The 12,192-nt window shown below is 38.9% G+C and overlaps 1 protein-coding gene across 1 annotated transcript in view; it reads left to right on the forward strand.

Annotated features, from left to right (window-relative positions):
* ENTHD1 (ENTH domain containing 1) overlaps positions 1-12,192 on the forward strand; it is a 94,955-nt gene that overhangs the window by 23,712 nt on the left and 59,051 nt on the right. Inside the window, exon 3 of the mRNA XM_044227350.1 lies at positions 11,707-11,825. Within this exon, the coding sequence (XP_044083285.1) occupies positions 11,707-11,825 (119 nt within the window). The remainder of the gene's footprint in view (positions 1-11,706; positions 11,826-12,192) is intronic.

Raw genomic sequence — 12,192 nt, forward strand, 5'->3', positions numbered from 1 at the left:
AAACTCTAAAAATTAAAACTATTTTACTTAAAAACAAAAAACATCACGGGGATCCTGGGTGGCTCACTTGGTTAAGTGGCTGCCTTTTACTCAGGTCACAATCCCAGGGTCCCATGATCAAGCCCTACATTGGACTTCCCTGCTCAGCTTCTCCCTCTGTCTCTTCCCTGCTTGTGTTCTCTCTTGCAAATAAATAAATAAAATCATTGGAAAAAAGATTATTAGGCATGCATATATTAACTTGAAAAATGGACACTTACAGAAATGAGAAAAACCATTGAAATAAAAAAAACTTAATTTAGTGAACCAGAAGATCTGTCCAAAGGAAAAGGAAAACAGAAAAGCAGTGTTGAGACATAGAGGACACATCTGCAGGGGAATGGCTGTTACCCTGCCAGTGACCTCTCCTCTTCAGCTACTGTGGAGGCCAGATGACAATGATACAGCATTTTCAAAGTGCTCAGAGAAAATAACAGCCTGTGATTATGTACCCAGCAAAACTGTCATTCAGAGATAAGGGTGAAATAGTCACTTACAGATAAATAAAAAAACCCAAGAGCTTACCACCAGGAGACCTTCATTAAAGGATATACTTGAAAAAGAAGGAAAATTATTCCAGAAGAATGGTTGGAAATGCAAGAGGTAGTGACTAACAAGTAATAAACTTGTATGTAAAATGAACACTTTCTGTGTAAAGTAGTAATGTCTAACTGTTGGGTTTGAAAAACAGACAAAAATAGTGGGTAGCTGTGGTCTGTAGGTTGGAAGTGAGTCTACAGAATTCAGTGTTCTAAGATCCTTATATTTTTTGAGAGAGGGGTAAGGATATTGTTTGACCTTCAGCTTTTTTTTTTTTTTTTTTAAAGATTGTATTTATTTGTCAGAGACAGAGCGCAAGCAGGAGCAATGGCAGGCAGAGGGAGAAGCAGTGCTCCCCCTGAGCAGGGAGCCACATGCAGGAGTTGATCCTAGGACCCTGGGATCGTGACTTGAGCCGAAGGCAGACTTTTAACCAACTGAGCCACCCAGGTGTCCCAGCCCTCGACTTGTTAAAGTAAATGTGCATGATAAACTTGAAAGGTTTAACACCAAAAGAAGAGAAATAGAGTGCATAAATTCCAAAGTAGTGAAAAAATAGAATGAGAAAATGAAAGTTTATAAAGAGGAAGAAGCAGTGCTTGCTTCAGCAGCACAAATACTAAAATATAAAGAGGAAGAAGCAGAGGGGCACCTGGGTGACTCAGTCAGTTAAGCATCTGCCTTCGCTAAGGTCATGATATCAGGGTCCTGGGATCGAGCCCTGCATTGGGCTCCCTACTCTGCAGGGAGGTTGCTTCTCCCTCTCCCTCTGCCTGTCACTTCCCCCTGCTTGTGTATGTACACACTCTCTCTCTCTTTCTCAGTCAAATAAATAAGACTTAAAAAAAAAAAAAGAGCCAGAAGCATAGATAAAATGGGATAGATGGAAATAAAAAAGGTAAAATGGTAGAAATAAGTCCAAATATATTAATAATCATAAATATCAGTGGATTAAACTCATCTTAAGGCAGAGATTATCAAATTGGGGAAAAAGAAATCCAGATATATGCTGTGCACATAAGTCCACATAAAGGTTAAAAGCAAATGGGTAGAAAAAGATAAACCAGACATATACTAAAGAAAACTGGTATAACTATATTATATCAGATAAGGTAGAATTTAAAGCCAAAAGCATTATTAAGGACAACGATAACAGGCTTAAATCCCCAGGAAGATATAACACTTCTAAATGTGAGTATACCGAATAAAGTAACTTCAACGTATATGGAGCAAAAAAATGGTAGAACTACAGGAAGAGATTGAAACATATCCCATTATAGTAATGACTTTAAAGTCTCTCTCTGAGAAAGCAAGTAAATAAAACATCTTTTTAAAATATGGATTTTATAATTGATATTATAAAGAAAGTCTTAACATTTCAAAGAGTCTATGTTACACAGATCCCTTTTTCTAGAAAAAATGCAATTAAGTTTGAATTTTTAAAATGTAAATTAAAGTTTTTCAGACACTTAAATGTGGAAGTATTCCTTTTAGAATCAGGTAGGAAAAAATGTTCCCATTCTCCTTGCTTCAGCTTTGTACTATCCCTAGCCATCACAATAAAATAAGTAAGAGAAATTAAAAGTAAAAGTATAGAAATGGAGGCAAAATGTATTTGCAGATAATAGGATCTTCATATAGAAAACTTGAAAGGATCTACAGACATATTAGAAATAGAGTTTTAGCAATATGGCTGGCTATAAGCTCAAAATGTGTAAATCAAGTTATATTTTTATGTACCAGCACAAAACAGTAAATAAACATTTTTAAAATACCATTTATAATAATAAAAAATCACTATCTACTTTAGGATAAATCTTTAAAAAACTATATAGGACCCGTACACTGAAAATTCTAATATTTAACTGAAATACATTAAAGATGACCTATATAAATAGAATGATATTCATGTTTGTTTATTGAAATACACAAAGATGTAAATACCAATTCTCTCCAAATTATACAAATTTAGTGGAGGTTTTTCCTCAGGCTTGGTACTATTGATATTTTAAGTCAGATAATTCTTTGTTGTGGATGCTGTGGAGGATACTTAGCTTTATCCCTGGCCTCCTACCCATCAGGTGCTATTAGTACAGCTCCCTACCTGTTGTAAGATCCAAAACTGTCTGCAGATATTGTCAAATGTTTCCTGAGGGCCACAACTGCCCCCAGTTTGAGAACCACTGATCAGTGCAATTATAATCAAAATCCAAAGAGGATCTTAATTTGGGCCGATTCCCAAATTTATCTGGAAGTATCAAAAGGTCAAGAATATCCAAAACATTCCTGAAGAAGGGTAAGTTGGAGGGCTTGCCTTTCTGGGTGACAGGACTAAAGCAAGAGTCATCATGACCGTGTGGTATGGATGGAGGCATAGGCACGTGGGCCAGTGAAACAAACCTGGAGAGCCCAGCAAACAGACTGTGCAACTAGGTTATCTTAGTATATGACAGAAGCGGTGCTCCACACTGGTGGGGAGAGGATGAACTGCTTCATAAATAATGCTGGGGCAGTTATTTATTCATATTGAAAAAAGTAAAATTGGGTCTCTACTTCATATGCAAAAAAACAAATTCTAGAGGAATTAAAGACTTAAAGGAGAAAAAAAGATGTCGAAGTGTTTTGAAGAAAATAAAGGGGAATATCTTTTTTACATTGGGATAGGGAAGGATTTCTTAAGCATAACTGAAAAAGTGCCAACTATTAAAAAAGCATTTGTAAGTTTTACTCTTGTGGTAGGGAAAATTCTGAGAATAAGCCCCAATGACCCTTGTCTTTATATAATCCCCTCCCCTTTGAGAGGTGGGCGTTACCTGTGGATGATTACCTCCCATGATTTTGTTACATTATATGTCAAAACAGCCATCAAAAAGAATGAAATCTTGCCATTTGCAATGACGTGGATGGAACTAGAAGTATTTTGCTAAACAAAATGTCAGTCAGAGAAAGACAAATATCATGATTTCACGCGTATGTGGAATTTAAGAAACAAAACAGATGAACATGAGAAAGGAAAGGAATAATAAGATAAAACTAGAGAGGAAGACAAACGTAGGAGACTCTTACCTATAAGAAACTGAGGGTTGCTGGGGGGGAGTTGGGGGGGAGTGGAGTAATAGGGGATGGGCATTAAGGAGGACACGTGATGGAATGACCACTGGGCATTATATGCAACTGATGAATTACTAAATTCTACCTCTGAAACTAATAATACACTATATGTTAATTTATTCTAAGTAAATAATAGAATTAAAATAATGGATATCCTTTGTTTACTGATGTAAAATGCCTACCATTTTGTAGTCATTTTCCATTAAACAAATTTTCTAATAAGGCCACTTAACATTCCAAAAAAGGGGGAGGGAATGTCCAGACGAGCTTAATCCAATCACACAATATTTAAAAGCAGAGTTTTTCCCAGGTGGCAGAAGAGGAAGTCACAGATTCCAGGTGTGAGAAGGATTTGATGCACCTTTACTGGCTTGAAAAGGAACTGGAGTGGTATCACTGGAGTGATTAAGGAACACAAGTGGTTTCTAGAAGCTGAGAATGATCCCTGGTTGCCAGCTAGCAACGAAATGGGGACCTCAGTCCTACAACCACAAGGAAACCAAATTCTGCCAACACCCTGAATGATCTTGGAAGTGGATTGCTCCTCAGAGTCTTCAGAGAAGAGTCCAGCTTGGCTAACACCTTGATTTTGGCCTTGTGAAACCCAAAGCAGAGCACCTGGCCAAGCCTGCCGGACAGCTGAGCTACAGAACGGCAACATTGTTTTGGGCGTTTTTTTAAGCCGCTAAATTTATTGTAACTTTTGGCAGCAATAGAAAACTTCTAAATTCTCTTCATCAAAAAACACCCTATAAGAAGTGAAGAAGACAGTCCCAAACTAGGAGAAAAATTTCTAACATATGTAAGTGACAAAGGATTATCCAGAATATATAAAGAATTTCTGCACATCGGTGAGAAAAGGACAGCCCAACGGAAAAAAAAATAGGAAGGAGCTATGGAAAGCATTTCCTAAAAAAAGAGGAGGAAACATGTAAGGCCAAGAAACATTGGGAAAAAAAAAAAGCTCAACCTTGTATTGTCATACAGTAGCAACAATTCTAAAATGAAATCTATGAAAATACACAATTTACAATAACTTCCCAAACCATCTAATGCCATATTGTGAGGAACGTCCTTCTGTTCCTTGAAGTACATTCTCTTGTACATTTGGAGTCTATTTTTTGCATGCCATCTTCCTCCCCCTCTCTCTCCCTCTCTTGCTTCCCCCTCCCTTCCTCCTCCTCTTTTCCTCTTTTCCCCCTGGAATGTGTTTGTGGAGTTGCCGGGTCTCTTTCCATCTTGCTGATGCTCCGGCAGCTCTCGCTAGGCAGTGTGTTTGAAGGCAATGAGGAGTTAAGAGTTAAGCACTTGGGTCCTGGCACTTTACTGACCGGACTTGAATCCTGACGCAGTCTGTGTGGACCATGTGCCCTTGGACATGCAAGCTTTTGTAGCACAATGTAAAATGAGGATAATATGGTTTCCATCCACAGAGTTGTCTTAAGTAAAAGAGGAGACAGAGGCACAGCACCATCATATTCAGCAGTTACAGGCTCAGACACACTGAGTGATTTCTTCCCTCTTCCCACCATGTTTGAGACCAGTTTGTTTTCTCCACTGAGCTGTGGTTTTAGTGCTGTTTCTTATTTTATCCATTTTCTGCAGCAGTGAGGAAGGGAAGCCTTCATGAGGCTTTACATGATCTTATTTAGAACACCTGGGCTCTGCTCTGTCCTCTGAACATTTTGTGCAGGATCCTGATCATCCTGTCTAGCTGGGAAATGTGTCCTGCTGCCCTGGGGTGGGGAGATGCTCTTGAACTTCAGATCATCCACGCAATTCAGTGTGAAACTGTAGCTTTCACTTCCATGGAAGTGTCAGCATCTGTATTTACTCACTCTGGTACACCTCTTTTTTTTCCCTTTACCAATTTCCACCTCTTCTCAGTCACAAGGAGTGAGAAAAGCATTGTCCGCTCAGTTCTCCTTGTTCTAGACATGTGGATAGTGACAAGAAATCTCAGAATCTTTTTTTTTTTTTTTAAGGATTTTATTTATTCATTGGTCAGAGAAAAAGGAGAGCGGAGTGGTAGGCAGAGGGAGAAACAGGCTCCCTGCTGAGCAAGGGCCCCAAAGCAGGACTCTATCCAAGGACCCTGAGATCATGACCCGAGCCAAAGGCAGATGCTTAATGGACTGAGTCCCTGCCCCATGTGTCCCTGAGAAATCTCAGAATCTGATCAACTCATCACTATCACATTTGGGGGACAGGGAATGCTTTCTTTGGCCACCAGTCATTTTCCTTTTAAAAATTTTTGGTTGTATCTGTTTTCATGTTAGATTGCTGTTGTACATTTTTAAAAATTAATTTTGACTTTTTTAAAACTTCTTAAGTTTTAGGTGATGGAAATGTGTGTTTCGAAGGCAGTAAAGATGGGGTGCCATTTCAGTGTGCTGTCTTAACCTAGGAGCCAGCCCTGAACACTTAATCCTGCTCGCGTAGTGACTGTGCTCCTCCTCTCTGCGGCTGAGCTCTTAACGCGGTCTGGGCGTTTTCCCGTTCCCGGTTATTCCTAAGTAAGAACTACTGGCAGTGTCTCAAATTTTGTATGCTATTGTTAGCAAAACACAGAAATAAAATTGCCTTAACTCCCTTTTTAGGATCTCCTGCAACAAAAGTTTGTCTTTTCTCACCTTTTCTCATCTACCAATTTAAAATTTGATTTTTAAAATTGCTTAAACATCTCTGCTTTCTTATTCTTTGTGTTTTCGTTGGGGCGAGGGGGAAGCCTTTTCTCTGCTAATCTCAAAACTCGCCTTTCAAAAAAGATTTGCAGTACTCACACTCTACCTCCAATCCCTCTGCAGCATTTCTCAGGGTCTGTAGATGGGGTCTGCCGTGGACTTTGTGGTGCCCCCCAGACCCTGTCTCCCAGATCAAGGCACTCCTTCCCTCTGCTGCTGGGAGGGTGGGCAGCTGAGGGGGTCTCAGCTCAGTTCTTCTCTAGGAATTCCTAACAGTTGAAGGGAACCTCTTGGCACAAGGACACAGTCCCTTCCTGAGGGAAATGACATCCAGTGGTCCATGGTTGTGGCTGGAGGACCACAGTGAAGAGCCATCCCAGCTCCACAGCTCCTGGCAGATCGATCTGGCACGGCCCCTGCTGCAGCCACGTGACAGATGAGTTTCTCCCTTGGCCCGGTCCTGCCTTCCCCGCTCCTCACCAGTGCTGATATAGAAGGCGCTCACTCCCTAGTGTATCTCCCTCACACAAACTTGAGCCTTGGGATCTGCGTCCTGGGGAACCCAACCTACGACAATGGCTTTTCCTCGAGGTGTAAAACATTGGAGTATCATAATATGTGTGTGTCCACGAGGAAAGAGAATTATAAAGCAAATGGAGCAAAACGTTAACAATTGGTAAACCTAGATAAAGAGTATTTGGGAGTTCTGTGTAGTCTTCTAGCAGCAATATTTCCATAAGTTTGAAATAATTACAAAATGAAAGTTTAAAAAATTAGAACAAACATCTGTTACTTGAAGATGCTTAAGTGCAATTATGCTCCAAGACAGTGAAGTTGTTAAGGTTCCAAACTCATGATTCTGCAAAAGTTAGATATAAAGATAATCACTATGAGACTTCCCCATCTTATCAGTTCATCAGCCCACGGAGTATTTTCTTTGGTAGATGCGTTTTCTTTTTAAAGCTGATTTTGTTAAGTAAATGACTTATCTTACACCTGAAAGGATGCTGTCAATACATAGCAATGCTATTTGTTAGATTAAATAATAAGTGGAGGAATTTGGGAATTTACATAATTTGTGCCACATTTCGGTTCCAAAGTGTGCTCTTGCCTTGTTAATGTCTGATGATTTGAATGTCAGTTTGCTATCTCATCTAAGAAATATCTCGGGGCTGCCAGTTTTGCTCTGCGGTATTATCTGAGTTGCACAGGCTCACTGAAATCTACAGGCTCTCTCTCAATGGTTTCCTCCTGGCACCTCCAGCTTTGGTATCTAACCTCTCATCTTCGAATGACCCGATAGCATCACTGCCTCAGCACCTTCACTTTTCCCTCTGGGGTTTCATATTTGCACACGAGTCCCCCTGACTTGTGACTTCACCGTCTCAACTGGTAAACAGCTTATGATACCAAAGGGCCTTCATTTCCACTAAGAAACTAAACTTGTGCTCTCGCCTTGCACTTGCTTGTGAAAATCCAGAAATAAATCTGGTGTAATCACCTAATTTAATTAAGCACACCTCACTTCCAGTGCTGTGCTGGTACTAAAAAAAAAAGTCTCAATGAATTTCCATAGACTCACTATGTTCTAACTGCCTTCCTCCTTGCCCCTAGAAGATTATTTAATATAGGTTTAGAATATTTTAGCTGTTTAGCCTAAAATGTGTCTCTAAATATTCAAGATATTTTTTTCTTTCACAGTTCTTGATGTCCTTCAGTTTTCTTCACACTTTAATTCAAAGTTAACTTCCTGCAATTGTTATTAATCTACCTTTGTGATGTCTAAACCTAAGTCCGTGTCACTTGAAGGATAATTTTGTTGCTGAATATTCAAAGAGTGATCATAAAGGTAGTTCCTGATGAATCACATGAAAGTACAGAGATGATCTAAGCCTCAAACCCCTACTGTTTGCCAGTAATCATTATAAAATCTCTGGGCCCCCAAATAAGCTCATTTTAATTATTCATTTTCATGTGACATTAGGAGAAGATGAAAAGTTAGAGTCATAATTGCAAATTTCTTATTCTTTCTTCGGTGTCTTTGGCATATATCATACTCCTTTTGCCCACGTAACTCCTCCTACTTGGGATAATTTCTCATTCTACACTGATCAGGATCCTAGTCATCCTTCAAAGCCTTGTTCAAATTCTACTTCCTATATGAGGCACTTTCTGGTTAGTGCACACTGGGATTTTTTTCCTCCTTAGAATGCTTATTCCCAAAGTTAGTTAATTTAAGAAAGTTCGGCACGGTCTTATTTTCCTCTAATTATTTCCCATTAAGTCTGTGTGCCAGTCTTATCTCCTGAGTCCGGCTATAAACTTTCTGAAGGCGAGAACCACCGTGTCTTAGACTGTTGGTTTTCAAGCTGTTTTTCTTGCATAGCCCTAAAGTGATTTCGAAAAATTAAATACCTCCTGCATTTTTTTTTTAGGTTGCTATGTGAAATTGTATCATAAGTCACTGCAAAGGACATAATTCAAAATATTGACATTAAGGACAAAAGAAAACAGAATGAAACGGTTCTACGAGACTTCTAATAGTATCTAAAGGAACCTAAACACTGCGTAACTGCTACCTGCAGCCATTCATTTGAAAAAACACAGTCTTTAACTGTTGGAAGCTTTACATCACGTAATTTCTTTTTCTCCTTGAATTCATATTTCTCCTCCACATCCCTCGTAGGATTTCATCCTAATAGAAAGTATTTTGTGATGCCTGGAAGTCCTCTTTACATCAAACATGTATATAAATTGAAATTACATTTTCTAGGTCCAGAGGCTTTTAAGTGGTAAACTATTCTTTCTAGATTGATTTATTATTACAATTACTTTTAGCACACAATTGATCAAAACCAAAACCATGTAAGTATATTATAATTTTTATAAATACTCAAAAAGAATACCATTTTATTGGAAACGCATGTTTCTATGAGATACATGGAGCTGCTTATTTACCCACCTATGAATATTACTTACTGCTGGAAGTAAGCAGGGTTCAGCATAAATTCTGTTTCTCTTTTACATTTTTATGGATGGAAATGCTAAGAAGACTTTTTCACATAAAATTGTAGGTGGGAATAGAAGGTGTTTTATTATAGCAATGTCAGTCAATTCGATGAATTCCTTTTAAGTAATATTCCAGAATTATATAGTAATTTATTATAAAAATGGTTTTCATCTCTTGTCAGCTGTTGACTTGATTAGGTCTGTCTTCAGTGTTGTTGAAAGCAAAGAAACAGAAACAACCCTCATAGAAAAAGATTTGTTAAACAGTCATTAGGAGTAATGGACTTTCTCAGTTTTGGGGAATAATATCAAAAAAACCTTTACTAAAATTTATCAGATCATTAATTATTGCCAGTTACACTTTAGCACAATATACTCACAAAGTGTGAAAAAGAAAAACATTCATTGTGGAAGGCGTGTTAGTATAACAATTTTTGAGATTATTATTTCATATGCTTTAAATATGCCTCAGCAGTTCTTCAGAACTACAGATCTCGTTCATTCTACTCTTGGGAAACATTGACCATATTTACCTAGTTGGCAAAGCCAGCCTTTATTGTCAAAATAGTCTGCTAGATCAGATTTCAACTTTCTTTCAGAAAACATCTTACTTCATTCAAATAAACATCACTGTGATTGCACTCACGTTCTTGAATTCTTCTCCTAGGGGAGATGGCTAAGATGTGGAGCCTTGTTGTAAGTCTGTCGTGTTGATGAAAAAACTTGCCCCGTCTTCCGTGCTTGTGCTTTCCTTTTGTCCTCCTCAGAAGTGATGCATTTTTGGACAACAGCTGAGGGATGAAAAGCACAGGACATTAAATGAAATTTGTCAACTGTCCCGCTCTTCCATACTGTAATAGATCTGAAAACCAAACACCCCAGTATGGACCAAAATACTGTGCTATTTATGTCATGCTTTGCCATTAAGAGAAATATGTGTAAAATAGGACAAATTTTGGAGCTTTACTTTGGGTTTTCCTGCCGTGGTTGAAGGAGGCTTCCCTACCCCGGTCTTTTCTACTGTTGTACTGTTCTACTGTTGTCTGTTTCGATGGCTCTAAGAGTGGTAGCATAAAGGAAGATGCATCGTAAGAAGATGGGAAGAGGATGGGTCTGTCTGTGTAAAGTGAAAGGAAACTGACTATGAAAGCGGAAGAGGGAAGAACTGGCCTGATGCTTCCACACAGTTCCGTTCTTAGGCAGATCAGTTTTTGGAAAGAGTATATATAAAAGTGGTAGATCTGGACATTGGGTTCTTTAAAACTATGTATGCCCACCTGGCCTTTGGGAAGTCTTTAAGTAACCCAGTGGTATGCAAATACCGGTTTGAAGATCGCTTCCTTACACTTCTTATTGTACCCAATAGCATGCTGAAAGAGAGTTGGCGGTAATACTTCGTTTACCCCGTAATTCAGATAGAAAGAAAGGAGGGAGGGGCACCTGGGTGGCTCAGTGGGTTAAAGCCTCTGCTTTCGGCTTGGGTCATGATCCCAGGGTCCTGGGATTGAGCCCCACATTGGGCTCTCTGCTCTGCGGGGAACCTGCTTCTTCCTCTTTCTCTGTCTGCCTCTCTGCCTACTTGTGATCTCTGTCAAATAAATAAATAAAAAGAAAGAAAGAAAGGAGGGGTGCCTGGGTGGCTCAGTCGGGTAAGCATCTGACTTGGTCTTGGCTCAGGTCATGATCTCAGGGTCCTGAGAATCTGTGACAGGCTCCATGTTGGGTGCAGAGGCTGCTTGGGATTCTCTCTCTCCCTACACCTTTGCCCCTCCCCACCCAGGAAAAGAAAAGGTAGAAAGGAAAACAAAATCATTAAATTCAGTTAAAACATACAAGCAGAAATCTCCTATTTCACTGTCATAGCATGTTTAAAAATTTTTTAAATTTTGTTTAAAAGTGCTCTCTCATCATACAACCTACACCTCATATATGTGAACACTTGAAATTCACACTGCAGTAATAAAGTTCTTTTAAATATTAATTAGGATAATTCTAGTTGTCATTCCTGCTTTTGCTAAGGATAATTTTCATACAATAATTTTCTATACTGTATTGTGCCTTATTTAAAAAAGATGTTTCAAATAATAAAGCATACAATAAAAGTATTGATGGGTAAAAAGGCTAGAATCAAAGTTATATTTTTTAAATTGGCCTAAATTTGTCAATTATTATGAAGGGATAAACTGAAATGACCGTCGACCCAGGAGGTACCTGTTGCAGACAAAATGGGTCTTCAGAAGTAATCAGCTTAAAAATTGGGAGCTAACATAAAAACGTTACTATTTTTTGCCAAAGTGAAATCTTAGCTTTATGTTGTTGACAGAAAACACTTCCAAGGCAGGAGCGAAACAAGAGCAGTGCCAAGACACTCAGTTGCCTAGTGGAACCGTGTTGTCCCAGGGAACACTACCGGTCAAGACTAATGCTTGGAAATCCACAGAGGTAAGTCACTTGCAGCCGTTTCCTGTTGCTGCTCTAACAAATTACCGCCAGCCCAGTGCCTTAAATCAGCACAAATGGGTTATTTTACAGTTCTGTAGGTTAGAAGTCTGACACGGTCTCACTGGGCTCACATCCAGGCGTCTGCAGGCCGCATTCCTCTCTGGAGGCCCCAAGGGGAGAATTTGTCTCCTTGTCCTTTCCAGCTGCAGCTTCATGTGTTCTGAGAGAAATGGTGCTTGTCTTTGAACTTCCATTTTTGATGGCTTTTTTTTTTTTTTTTTTTTTGCTAAACACAGTTTTAAATAAGAATTAGTTTAGATTATCGAAGTTTCCCTTTATAGCTGATCTTTTAAAAACATCTTATTTG

This window comes from Neovison vison, chromosome 12 (assembly GCF_020171115.1).
Source record: "Neovison vison isolate M4711 chromosome 12, ASM_NN_V1, whole genome shotgun sequence".
Lineage (NCBI taxonomy): Eukaryota > Metazoa > Chordata > Mammalia > Carnivora > Mustelidae > Neogale > Neogale vison.